The 14,171-nt window shown below is 39.9% G+C and overlaps 1 protein-coding gene across 1 annotated transcript; it reads right to left on the bottom strand.

Moving 5' to 3' along the window:
* Positions 1 to 31: 31 nt before the first annotated feature.
* On the bottom strand, positions 32 to 8,237 carry LOC103703916 (cytochrome c oxidase subunit 5b-2, mitochondrial-like). The gene is made up of 6 exons (XM_008786977.3): positions 7,877 to 8,237; positions 7,709 to 7,794; positions 7,554 to 7,604; positions 713 to 779; positions 486 to 565; positions 32 to 347 (listed from the first exon to the last, which is right to left on the bottom strand). The coding sequence occupies exons 1-6, from the start codon at positions 8,049 to 8,051 to the stop codon at positions 288 to 290; spliced, it is 519 nt and encodes a 172-aa protein (XP_008785199.1). The 5' UTR covers positions 8,052 to 8,237; the 3' UTR covers positions 32 to 287.
* Between the last annotated feature and the right edge of the window lie 5,934 nt (positions 8,238 to 14,171).

Below are 14,171 nucleotides of genomic sequence, written 5' to 3'. Positions count from 1 at the left end.
ACAATTCATTAAAGCATTTCTACACCACATATAATGAATCCGTTTCAATTTGATTTAGTATAACCGAGAAAGAATGTTGAGTTTCATGTGGCCACTGATTATTAATTGACGATTGACATAAAGGCTCAAAGAACCAAGTTCAAATACAACTTAATTAAACAAAATACACCACCACGCTTGGTGCAAGAAAATTGATTAAACAAAAATAAAACAAAAGTCATCCACTGCTACATAGCATCAGAACGACTGCCTCACCTTTTTGTTTATTTTGCAGAAATCTGTTTGTTTCAATGGTGGTCATCATCACTATGCCCATCAGGATCCCCTCCTCCACCAATCACCTCCAGCTGCAAAAAAGGTACCAAAATAAGTCAGTGCTTCCGTTACAGAAACCTTCACGCAAAGCATCTATTGAAGATTATGGGTATCTCTCTCTTCTAATCACATATAAACCTAAGCTAGAAGAATCAAGTTATCTCAATTACCTCAAAGTATTGAGAGCACACAGGACATTCATGTGGCTTGCCCTTCTCCAGCCAAAACCATACAACATCATGTTCGTCCTCTGCAAACACATTAGTTTTAAATGAAAAATTCAGCTGACACCAAAGTTGGTTCTTCAATAAAAGATAAGTCATGGGTAAAAATTGCTCTTAACAACGATAATGGAGAGAATCAAAATACTAAACTGTCATTAGCTATAGCAACTTACCACCTTCACCACCAGGACAACCCACTATTCTCTTGTTATAATAAGACTGGACGACAGCAGGGGCCTCCTACAAACAGAGCAAACAAGGATTATTTGGTCACTTGAGTTGGACAATAGAACAGGTTAAAATGAAAAATAGTCTTCTACAAGCACCAGGAGAAATAATAGATGATCACTATCAAGCAAAAGGTATGATAAAATCCATGATTCTAGATAAGAGAACCAGAATTTCTCTATAACCAACAAGGTATTGCAATAATACTGACTGTCAGCAAGTAAGAAAGAGGCCACTAATGAAATGAATATTGACTCCTGCCATATTGCTGGGGTGTTAGTCATAAACCAATGTAGATCAGCTTAAATTGTCCTTGTCGAGATGTTCTAAACAGAGGTTTGACTCATTTGCAAATTCTAACAAACAAGTTTGAACAATGATCATTTGCAAATTCTAACAAACAAGTTTGAAAAATGATGACAGAGCAATGCAGAACTAAATGGATCAAAACACATTATTCAGATGCAGAAGCCAGTATGAGAAAGGTCTACTTCAACAAAATCTTGTTTCATATTTAAGCAGAAAGGTGATCATTTGGCAAGAGATTATCCATATGGTACCATCTTTGAAAATTTAGGTTTTTCTACAAACATGTTATTACAAATAATGAATCAATATCCAACCAAATAAAATACCAAAGAACATAACGTATCCAACAGCAAGAGAATATAACCTATTCTAGAAGAATGGTATAACTTATTCACTGAAAACACAGGTGGAATCTGTAGGAAAGGGTAGGAATGGCAAACCCACTAAGGTACTTCATGGTAGTCCCCTGTTTCTGTCATTATATCATTCAATGATGAACCAACCTTGAAATAGATGTGACTAAGATGTTCAATCATGGATTTCACCTAATAGTGTACATGAAATCATTTTGTGCCCTCACCTTAAAATGATACTTGGCTACAGTAGCATGTGTCAGATAATGTTCTCGCTTTAAGAAAAATAACAGATACAGTAAAAAGTAACCCACTTTCTAAATGCCCGACATATAGTCCATTTCTTATGAAATAGACATAATGTCAACTATATCTCCCTAATTCAGGTCCACAAACAAGCCAGGCGGAGCAATTCATAAAATTGCAGTTTAAGTTTTGCCACAATAAGGAATATTTCATCCCTCATAATGCTTCTAATTCTCTCCACCGTGCTTTTTTCTTGTTTTGACCACATCAATGTTAGAACTTGACTCGGAAGCCTTTTCCATAAACTACCAAAAGAAAATTGCAATCAATCTACCCTTGTCGCAATCAATTCTTGAACAACCTCAAACTCTTAGGGCTCGTTTGGTTCGCGGGAAAAGAAGGGGGGAAAGTATGGTCAACGGAAAAGTAATGAGATACCTCTTGTTTGGTTGGAGTTTTCAAACAAGAGAGACGGAAAAGTTGTATTCCCATGGGAATATGATTCCCACATTTCATGGAAAAGTTACTTTCCCATGAGACGGAAATCACTCCATTTTTACTTTTTCCCAAAAAAGCCCTTCAGCATTAAAGAGGCATTAAAGACCTAATTTTTATTAAGGGCATAATAGAAATTATACATAACTTTTTCAGGAAAGTGGATGGCCAACCAAACATAAGCACTTTGGAAATTTGTTACTTTTCCATGGTCAATCAAACATGCCAAAAATACTTTCCTAGGCATCCTCTTTTTAGGAATTTATTTTTCAGGAATCATATTCCTAGGAGGAAAAATGCTTCCCGCGAACCAAACGAGCCTTTAGTTTTAGTCCCTGAAGCATCCATGACAGTAACAAATGCAATTACCTTCATATGCAATCTCACTTTGCACCATCTGCTGGAAGGAAAACTAGGGAAAAAATGCTGGATGACTGTAAGTAGAGGACATATTTTCCCTGACTGCTGGCCGAGACACTCACAAACAACACACTTACCATGCAGGTACACTAGCAAAGAATGCTTTTTTTTGTCCTTTTACAGAGGTGCATTAGAATGCCCCAAGACACCCATCCTAGACCTAGGGGCACAAGCATCAAGCTCTCCACCAACCAGGCATTATTTTAATGACTAAATTAAAATAAACTTGCATGCATTCATACATGCTTAAGTACCTTCCACCTATATGCACACATACATATTCATGCATACGTAGAACAGAGGGGGGGCAGGGGAGAGGGAGGGAGGGAGGGAGGGAGAGGGGGGGGGGGGGGGGGAGGGGGTTGGAGAGAGAGAGTTAGACTATGTTCCTCATATGACAAGAAATGTGTTCTCTTTTGGCATTTTTGCCTTGTAATAGCTATTTATATTCAACACTTGAATTCATATGAAAAGAATGTTTTTTTTCAACTTTTAAGAACTAAAAGTTACGAGGAGGCTTATCTTTTTTTATTTCTTTGATACAGGAGGAGGCTTATCTTTTTGTCCTTTGAAGGAAAGCATATGAATGTGCATGTCTGCATGCTGGAAAGCATATTCTGTTGAAACTGAGAAGCATGCAAACAAGGAGTTACGAAAAAGATAGCATAACCACATAGCATCTGTTTTCCTTCCAAATCAAAACCCTACACACAGTTCAGGCTCGCAAGACGCAAACTACACTTGGTTGAGTGGTACAAGAATATGAGGATAGCAAGAGTAACCGAAGGCATGCAGGGCCTACTTGGACACTTGACAAGCAGAACATGAGATAACTCTCACATCTTACAGATGTGGGAGTTGCCTGGAAAGAGGGAACAGGAGATAGAAGAGATAACGTGTTCATCTAGATGAGAGATAATTGTATCTTTGATATTTTAGGATTGTCAGAGCAACCAGCCATCCTGATCCTCCAAACTTCCTCTCCTTAGCCAACCATCACCTTGTGGATGATATCATATGGATATGGCAGTTAAGCATCCAAGCATCCTTGGTGGAGTTATAATCTATACTGCTAATACACAAAGGAAACTCTGGGGATGAGTCTCCACCCAAAGTTCCCTCCACTGTGAGGCCCAGCCCCTGCTTTGACTTCATCTCTAAAATTCTTTATTCCATCAAAACTCGCCTTCTCCAAAAAGAGTCCTGCCGCTGGGCTCTACTGTGAGGCCAGCCTCCACTTGGACACCACCCATGGTTCTATTACTGTTTTTCCCCTTTTGACCTCTAAACTCTTGAGCTTCTATCCCAAAAAAAACTCTTGAGAGATTAACCTTTGCCCAGAAGAGTCCATTCATTGGCTTTCTTTTCCTTTCACACTCCAGTCTCCTCAAGATAATGCATCGCATATTCTAAATACTAGTTTTAATAGAATAAGGGGATGAAAATCTAATAAAAGATTCATCTGCAAAACTGAGTGCTCCATATACATCAATATAAAATGATTACAAAAGGAGCATGACCCTAATGGAGTGAAATCAGGTCTACTTTATCAATCAGAGGTAAAAAAAGGATTCTTCAGCACAATAATGAGAATCATAGATTTCTAATGTTGAATTTTAGACTAATCATGCTCAATCCTTAAGCCAATCTTCAACAACCATAAAAACAAAATAATGAAAAGCATATTGACTTATCACTTCAGGAAAGAAGCAGATTCAAAATACCAGACAACTTCATATTATGCATTACATCAATATGGTGCCAGAAGGCAACAACTATACCAGGCAGCCACCATGCCATGCATTAAACCAGGAGATGGACTATACACAATTACACATGCCTAGCATATTTGCAAGAACTTGGGCACAAACGCTTCTGAAGCTTCCTTACTAAAGCTGATAACAAGCAAAATTGAACTGCAGTCATGACTTAGAAGTTTAGCTCCACTAACATAAACCAAATTATCACGGGCCTAAATAACAAATCAAAAATATCCTTCTTATATGTCACAATCTTTTAGCATCAAATGGGGATGAAGAAAGTTGAGAGCTTGAGGGTAGTGGAACCAAAATACTTTTTCTCACCACGATTTATTTCCCAGGAAACCACTTAATCTTAATACCTCTCACCGAGGTAACTGCAAAAGTTAAGTTGACCCACAGTATGGCCTAGCCCAAGTATCCTGAATCAGCTTTTTCCCACAAAGTTGTCGACGGGTTCCTAGGTGATAGGATAACTTGAATGATTTGGCACGGTTAACTGAACTCCTTTTCTTTTTTTGGTATAATAACTTCTTTTCTTTCATAAAGCAATACCTTTGAATCTAACATTGCACCATTAAAGCATATGCCAAAACTGTTGAGCCATATCTAAAAATGATATATATGCAACTTAAAATATAGAAACAAGAACCATCTTGGCAGCAAAAATATTTCCACAAAGATTCCAGCATGTTTCTATGCTTTTATAAGAAGAGGTGATATGTTGTTTGGATGTTCCGGTAAGTCAAAACATCAAGTCCTGGGACCACCAATGGAAGTTTACAAGTTTCCGTCATTTTACTTTTATCAATTTATTTGAGAATCAGTAACCTTTTTCTACATTATCCACTGTTCAAATCTGCGGCATATCTTTTGTGAATTGAATATTGCTCCAAGATTATAATGATGCCTTCTATAAACAGAACCTAATACAAGAGTTTTGGATGGTTGTTTCATAAATAAGCACCTTTCTCCAAGTTAGAAGCAAGTCAAAGATGATAATGATATTTCATATTCTACGACTAATTCCATGAAAAAGCTTCTTCTTGACTGCAAATCAGGGGTGTGCACACACTCATTTGCTAATTTGGTTAAACCAGTATCAATTCAACGAAAAAAAGGCAATGTATTAATGTAAGCAATATTCATATACCACGCTTGCCAGCCAATCTTCGAGCCAACAGTGGCAAGATTCATCCTATCAAAATATTATTTTTACAATTTGTATACCAAACCTTAGCCTCCACGTATTATTCCAGGTTTGATGGCTATCGGGTTTTAAACCATGGGGGGACCTCAATAGATACGAGGAAATATTGACTTGATGAAACACCGGGTTGGATGCGATGTGTAAAGCCACTTGATTGTCACAATGGAGTTGCATCAGCTATGGATAAGCAATGCCAAGATCCAACAAGTACTGCAACCACATAAGTTCGCATGTGGTGTTAGCCATGGCACGGTACTCTGCTTATGCAGAAGGGTGAGAAAAGTAATATAACCAGTTGTTGAATAGCTAGTCATGGGATAGCTAGCCCAATCTAAATTGGTATAGGTAGTAAGTTGTAAATTGGAACTTGAAGATCGTAAGATCCCTTAAGATGACCAACCCTTCAAGAATCACAAGACCCGATGAGCAACATCAAAATGTGCAGCACGAGGCTGGTGCATAAATTGACTTAAGGTATGGATCGAACAACTGATGTCTGGGAGAGTGATCCTGGAGACAGATTAGTCGTTCAACAAGTTGACGATATGGGCCAAGATCAGATAAAAACTGTCCAGTGTCATCAGCTAGATAGTGGTGCTACTCATTTGGAAATGCTACTAGTTTAGAGCCAAGAAACCAATCTCGAAAAGAATGTCAAGAGTATATTTCCTCTTAGCAAGCAAAATACCATCGTGAGACTGGACAACCACAATATCTACAAAAATCTTCAACGGGCCAAGATCCTCGATCTGAAACTGAGATTATAGAAAGCCTTACAGAAAGCAATGACAGAGACATGTAACAATGATGTCATCCACATAAACAAAGACCACTGCGAACATGGAAACCTTAGTAGAGGTAAAGAGAGACAATCAGCATATAATTGGGGAAGTCCTGCTTGGTGAAGAGCTCGAGCAAACTTCCCTCAAACCAATTACAAAAGCTTGCTTAAGACCCTAAAATGGCTTTTGGAGCAATAAACATAACTCCCCCCTACATGCAAGGCCACAAGGTATTTTCATGTAAACTTCTACATGGAAATTTCCATGGAGGAACGTGATGTTCGCATCGAGTTGGTGGAGTTGTCATTTCTTTCTAAAAGGAATGACAAGAAGAGAATGGATTGTGACCAATCTTGAGACAAGTGCAAATGTCTCAAAATAATCGAGGCCTTCAAGTTTTATGAACCCTTTGACCACAAGGTAAGCCTTATATCTATCAATGGTACCGTCAGGCGTCAGCCTACTATTTTATTTTGTACACCCATTTGCACCCGATGGTTTGCTGACCGGGTGGAAGAGGTACAATGGTCCAGGTATCATCCATTACGGGAGAATATAGCCCAACAACCATGGTATCCCTCCAATATTTGTGCTTGACAGCCTCACTGTAGATATTAGATTCAACATGAGGTAATACTAGAGAGAAGCATGGGATAAGGAAAATATTGAATCTTTCGGTAGATGGACTCAGAACAATGGAGGTACAAACATAATCTTTCAGATAAAATGGTGACTTGGTGGGACATGTGGAATGACGTATAGGGAGTGTATTGGGATGGATTGTATGGCTGATTCTAATGGTGGTACGTTAGTATCGAGTGTTGAGGAAGTATTTCTTGAAAAAGATGAAGATGCAGCAAAAGGCTATCTTTGAACAATATATCAACAGGTGTAATTTGTGCACCAAAGGTGCCTTATCAACAACGAGAAAAGTATGACGGCATCCTTATTAGCCATGATGGCAAAGAACAAATTATTCTCACAAAAAAATTACATCACAACTTATAAAAAATTATTCGCACGGTATTCTAAGAATATAAATAACATGACCTATCTTTCGTTATCTATTACCATCCAGATCTAACAATAATCTAATGAATGCAACTGAGAAAATAAGAAAAAAAAAGGCAAAGAAATAGAAAACAACGATAACAGAATCTCAGGATTTTCCAAATCTAAAGCAAAATCCAAAACAATTCAGAACCACAGACCTTGGTACCGAACGGACCGACCGGAGCATCCATATCGAACCGCTTCCTCCCCTAAATCCAGCAAAATAAAAAGAGGCCAAGATCACCATCATCCCTCAAAAATCAATCAAACAAACAAGAACTCAAAGACGGAAAGCACGACACGAAAGATCTACCTCCAGCTCGGCCTCGAGCTCCTCCCGCTCGTGCCCAGTCGCGGTCGGCATCACGTCCTCCACCCTCTTCTTCAAGGAAGCATTACCTGGATCGAGAAAGCAAGATATCACCAAATCGGAGCCCAAGCCCTGACAGGATAATCGATCGGGTAGATGAGAGAGGGATACCGGAATCGGCGGAGAAAAGGGGGACGGTCTTTTGGAAAGGCGAGGGGGAGGGGAAGGAGGATTGGAGGGCGGAGGAGGAGACGAAGGAGGCGGCGGCGGCGCGGTTGCGGAGGGCGGCGCCGCCGGGCGTGGCGGATCGCCAAGGTGCGAGCTGCGAGCAAACCCTCTTCCACATCGTCTCTCTCTTCGTGCTGTGAGAACCCTCAGGTCGCCTCCGCCGCCCTCCCCAACCTGTTTCTAGTATTTTGATATTTGTAGCCTCTCGCTCCCGGTCTGCTACTTGGATTGCTCCCACTTGCCGGCCTCGAGAGATTCGGGATCGCTGCGCCTGATGGTCTATCGTACGCACATGCGCGGTGGACAGGGAGATCTTTCGCTCGGGCGAGATCAGCGGCTTGCGTCGATAAGATTCGCGCGCGTGTTGGAACGGTCGGCTATCCATCGGCCGGGGGGAGCACGCGATTGCGGATGGCCTTTGGGTTTGTACTGGGGACCACCAGATGGGCGAGAACGTACCCCCAATTCTACGATCCATGTTCCAGAAAATTCTTACAATTGGCCTGCTACGTGACAAGCTTCTATTGGCTTCCGCATCCAGTTCACAAGTCAACAGAAGAAATTGTGAGAGAAGACGTATTATTAAAATGACGTATTATTATATAAGACAGTGTGGTTCCCTGCTCCAATCGGAAGAATGAGGAAGATATAAAAAGAAGCGACGGAGAAAAGTTTGCAGCCCAAGGTTTTCCTAACGGCTTTGTAGGCCACATCACACGGTGCTCTGCATGAGTCTCCGAATGGCAAACGGGGGAGCTTTGACCTAGGGGCTAGGGGCCGGCGTCGTTTTCTTTTCCTTTTTTTTTTTTTTTTTGGTACCTTATGGAGACTAAGTCTGAAACTGAAAGTCGATTACATAAAACAGAAGTATAGTGCGGTGACAGCAAAACTACGAAGAAAGAAGCCAAGTGGAAGCCTGTAGTCCAGAGCCCCTGGAGTAGTGTAACGAAGAACCGAGTGTTGAAGCACTATAACAGGTCCTGCAGAATAAGAATACCATCCCACCAGACTTGCACTTGCTTAGATCAGAAGTAGATACAGCTTAGTAGTTGCAGCAGCTGATGGGAGTAAGTCATCGTCCTGAAGATTAGTAAACTGTATGAAAAGCCAGAATATGAAAAGTTATATATCTAGCCACATGCGAAGCGTCAAGCAGACAAAGGCACCATCAGTCAGCTGATCCACTATATATCCATTGACCACTAAACCTAATCCACTCTCTAGCTGTAAATATTTTACGCTGAGTTGGTTTTTGCCTGGAAAGTGATGCAATCTGCAAGCTTGCAGGGAATTTTAGGGTGTTAGTGTGTTACTAGCGTATTACATAATGGATATATCAGTTTGATGAAAGAATAAGGCCCATCAATCACTACCATGTCGAGAACAAGGTACTCCCTTAGCTTGTGAGGTGCTTGGATTAGATTTAGTAGACAGAGGAAGAACGACATACCTAGAGCGTCCGATCATAGGCTGACACAGTTGGGTCATCAATGAAGTCACAATGAAGTCTAAATTTGGAGTCATTAATGGCAATCCTCACGTCCTGTTTGACCTTCTTATGTACTCATCCATAAAAGGTGTCCTCTCGTCCCAGGACACCGCCAGTGCCACCAGTTATTGTCCCCACAACGGCACCGGCGTTAATCTGTTTCCGGGGTGGTGGAGCCGCAGCAACGTGCGTGACCTGAACGGGATGAATAAAAAGCTTCATAAGAGCTACCTTGACCGGGTCCGCTGCGGCGTTACGTCCGCCCTGCTTTTTATTAGTTGACAGCATGATGATGGTAAACATTTTATCATTTTTTCAGTACCATGCAGGAACCCAACCCGCCGCCGCTAATGAATCTCAAACCATCATTGCAAGGGCATGCAAATGCACACCACGTCTCCGGCCTGCAATGATTTAAATGCCGTGAGAAGATCCTTCTCACTACAACGAGTGTGAGTTTTGCCGGCTATATTTTTCTTACGTTAGAAAAAAACGTCAAAAAAATTTGGCTCAGCGCCAACCTTTGCCGACGCTTTTACCAAGCATCGGTAGATCTCAAGAAAAGACGACGCTTTAAAGCGTCGGTAAAAGATTTAGAAACGACGACGCTTAAAAGCGTCGTTAGAAAACATAAAACCCACCAATCGCTCGCCCGGCCCCCTCTCCTCCATTTTCTATCGGTCGATGCCCTACCTGCGCGCGCCAACTTCTCACCTCCATCGCGAGCCGTAGCTTCCCCGCTGCCGTCGACCTCGCCCTCGTCTGATCAGTTAAGCCTCCTCCTTCTCCTCCTCCTCCTCCTCCTCCTCTTCTTTGTTTTGTTCTTGTTTTTAACGCTCGCCCGACCCCCTCTCCTCATACTCTCTCGGTCGATGCCCTAGCTGCGCGCCGACATCAAACTGATCTCATCTCCATCCCTAGCCCCGATCGGCGATCGAAGATTCCACTTCTCCACCGCCGTCCACCTCGCCGTCGTCTGAGGTAAGCCTCCTCCTCCTCCTCCTCCTCCTCCTCCTGTTTGTTTTCTTCTTGTCTTTAACGCTCGCCCGGCCCCCTCTCCTCATCCTCTCTCGGTCGATGCCTTAGTTGCACGCCGACATCAAACCTCCATCCCGAGCCCTAGCTACTCTGCCGTCGTCTGAGGTAAGTGATCCTCATACTCTCTGTTAACATTTATTAATTGCATATTGATTATTTAGTCCGAGCCTAGTACACCGAATGCATTTTGTTTTTCAGGCAGTATCTAATGACTTTTCTAAATTATGCATTTTTTTAAAAAAAATCCTATTGGGAAAATTGTTCACCAGTTGAGGGAGATGCAAATATAAATCCCCTGTTCTTTTACCTGTTTAATAGTAAGTGTGGTGGAGTGTATTTGAGCCGGCGGATTTCCTACAGGATTGCAGCTTTAAGACTTGAAATTATAGAACACGAGTGTTTACCTATTAGTACTGCATGTTAATCTCAGACATAATATATAACTTTGCAAGTTCTAAGTTCTAGCATAGCACAACATGTTAATCTAATAAAATGACAATATCATCCTATGAAGTATAGACCATCCTAAAACTTGCAAAATAGAGTAAACTATAACTTGCAACAAAGTATAGCTAGAACTTTGAAGTCCATATTTCATAAACAAAAGTGACAAATTGTGGGTTTAGAACAAAGTTTAGACTTTGAAGTACATTGCTCGTAAATGAAAAGGACATAATGTATAATACTTAAGGTATGCAGGAGAATATATACAGTATGCAAGTGTCAATGCAGCCTCATATGCGGGGGTGCCTCGTCATATGCGACCACAACTTTTTAAAATTGTGGTTTTCTGAATCAAAAAGTGGCAAAAAAAAAAAAAAGTTATTACTGTAACTTAGTGACAATTTTCCATAAGAAAATTGTTGACTTTAAACTGCTTTGACAGTGAATAGACAATATTGCTTACCTCAATTGTGGCATTTGGTGGAATCTTTTGAACTCCTTTACTTCCATAAGCTAAATCAGGCACTCCTTAGCTCACCTTGATTGAGAGATTCTTCATGTGGATGGGATAGTTGATGGTGTCCAAGAGAGGAGTTGGTGGCCTCTGTGAATGATACTCTCCACTCTCTGATAGTGATGCACAAACGCATGTGCTTTTCCTAGGCTGTAAAACAGCACAAAAACAACCCATTTGCTTGACTATATATGCTACTGACTGGAAATCTATATGTTGCTTAAGTCCAAACGTGTTAAAATAATTCAATTTCGTAATTACAATCATCTGTGATCTAGACCACTTTAATGGTCGTTTAACTTAGATCATCAATTATAAATCAGGGGAAAGATTCAAAAAATTAATTTTCACCATTATAATTCATAACCAATAACCAAACTACTCATACAACTTTGTGTATTAGAATTGAAGTTTACACAAAGATTAATGCCCTTATTTTGTAAAAGAATCTGCAATAGGATCACGCATTGGTTAAGTTTAAGTATTTATATGGTTGACTATTTCTTATGGTGTATCTGACATGACATTAGTTGCTTCTTTCCTCATTCTATTTTTCACCGTCTCAGAATCTAATGCACAATCAGGAACATTAGATTCAATATGCATCAGCTACAATCCCCAGAAAAGGACTGGATCATCTAGTATACAATAGAAAATTCTTCTGTTGATCTCACTTTATTAGATTAACATGTTATTAGGCCAGTCTCAGATTCTAGCCTAATGGTAGGTTTTCAGCAGGGTTATGAATGGATCATTATCCCTTTTTTGTACCATGAGTTCGTATTGGTGATTCATACCTTAATTTCGTTTATTATTTTTTTATATCAGTTGCAGTTCAATCAATATTTTAATAGAATGGACAAAAGCTGGATAAATAAGTCGAGATCCGATGCCGAATATTTGAATGGAGTTCAGAATTTCGTTAAATTTGCTTTTGAGAAATCTGAAATGAATGGAAATATTTTTTGTCCATGTCAAAAATGTATAAATTGTTTTGCTATCGCTCCACAAACTGTTGAAGAACATTTGGTATGGAATGATTTTCTGAAGGGTTATACAGAATGGATATTTCATGAAGAGTCTAAATTGTCGTCTTTATCTAACGAACCCTTAATTATAGAACACACTGCTAGTATTGGATCTAGTAGCATAGACAGAAATCCTTTTGTAGAAGATGATATGAGGGGCTTACTCAGAGATGCTCTTGAACATAATATTAGAAATTTAACAGATTTTAGTGGAGAGCAAGAAGGAGCTCCAATGGGTGATGAGCATACTGTTACTGAATCTATACATGTTGAGGAACCTATAGACACTGAAGATAACACAACTCGGTATCATAACTTGCTGAAAAATTTTGATAAAGAACTATATCCGGCTTGTAAGAATTTTACGAAGATTTCTTTTATGGTGCATTTATTCCATTTGAAATATTTGAATGGATGGTCTGGAAAGTCTTTTACTATGCTTCTTCAATTATTAAAAGATGCATTTCCAGAAGATGTTATTTTGCCGTCAACTTCTTATGAAGCCAAAAAACTAGTAAAAGACTTGAATCTTGGATATGAAAAGATACACAGTTGTTCAAATGACTGTATTTTATACCGTGGTTAAAATATTAATGAAGATTTGTGCCGAACATGTGGATCTTCACGATGGAAAAAAACAAAATGAAGACGAGCATGATTTGTCGAATGAAGTGGATGCTGCACAATCTAAAAAAATTTCGGCTAAAGTTTTGAGGTATTTTCCTCTCATACCTAGATTGAAAAGGATATATGCATCATCAAAGACGGCTTCCTTAATAAGATGGCATGATAAAGGATGTACAAGGGATGGAATGTTAAGACATCCAGCAAATAGTTTAGCATGGAAAGCATTTGATGATAGGCATCACGAATTTGCTTCTGATGTTCGCAGTGTTAAGCTGGGTTTGGCAACTGATGGATTTAATTCATTTCGAACGGACCAAGAAAACGAATCACAATCGGCGTCGTCAATGCAAAGCTCGACAACAACCCTTTACCTTAAGTGTATGTCCTTGCTTAAAAAAAATTTACAGGTAGTAATGGTAGTCTGTAATTTAAACAAATTATTCCATCACGCTCTTTGTTAGATAGGAATGAGTTCTACATACAGCACTTGGCCAGTTGTTTTGGTTCCATATAATTTGTCACCATGGATGTGTATGAAACAGTCTTCACTTATTCTGTCAATGGTTATTCCCGATGATAATAGCCTAGGTAATGATATAGATATTTTTCTGTAGCCTTTAATAGATGAATTGACAAAGTTATGGCAGGGTATTGATGCATTGATGCTTTCACTGGCCGAACATTCAAATTGCGTGCAGCTCTTATCTGGACAATCAATGATTTTCCTACATATGCTAATTTATCCGGTTGGAGCACTAAGGGGCGTATTGCATGCCCTTCTTGTGGAGATTCAATTTATTCATATTGGTTAAAACATGGAGGAAAATTCTGTTATATGGGTCATCGTCAATGGTTAGAAGCAAACCATCTATTTCGACATCAGAATAATTAGTTTGATGGTACCATAGAGTTGCGATCTGCACCTATTCCGCCAACTGGAACTGAAGTTCTTAAACAAACTCGTGGCACTAACTATATACCTGGTAAGGCATCCAACAGTTCAAAGAAGCGGGGAAGGGGGGATATTGGCAGTTCAATGACACAGGTTTTTGGGGACGCTGACAACTTCGAGAATGATGACAACGTTTATGGACAGAA

The sequence above is a fragment of the Phoenix dactylifera genome, chromosome 9 (assembly GCF_009389715.1).
Source record: "Phoenix dactylifera cultivar Barhee BC4 chromosome 9, palm_55x_up_171113_PBpolish2nd_filt_p, whole genome shotgun sequence".
Taxonomy (NCBI): Eukaryota; Viridiplantae; Streptophyta; class Magnoliopsida; order Arecales; family Arecaceae; genus Phoenix; species Phoenix dactylifera.
Note: the sequence above shows the minus strand (reverse complement) of the source record. Positions and strands in the feature narration are given on the sequence as shown.

Bases quoted from the DNA above. Each gene is read 5' to 3' on its own strand.
- LOC103703916 (XM_008786977.3), bottom strand. From the start codon at position 8,051: ATGTGGAAGAGGGTTTGCTCGCAGCTCGCACCTTGGCGATCCGCCACG. The intron at 7,795-7,876 runs GTATCCCTCTCT...TTCTCGATCCAG, and splicing joins CCTTTTCTCCGCCGATTCCG to GTAATGCTTCCTTGAAGAAG. The intron at 566-712 runs GTAAGTTGCTAT...ATGTGTTTGCAG, and splicing joins TTGTCCTGGTGGTGAAGGTG to AGGACGAACATGATGTTGTA.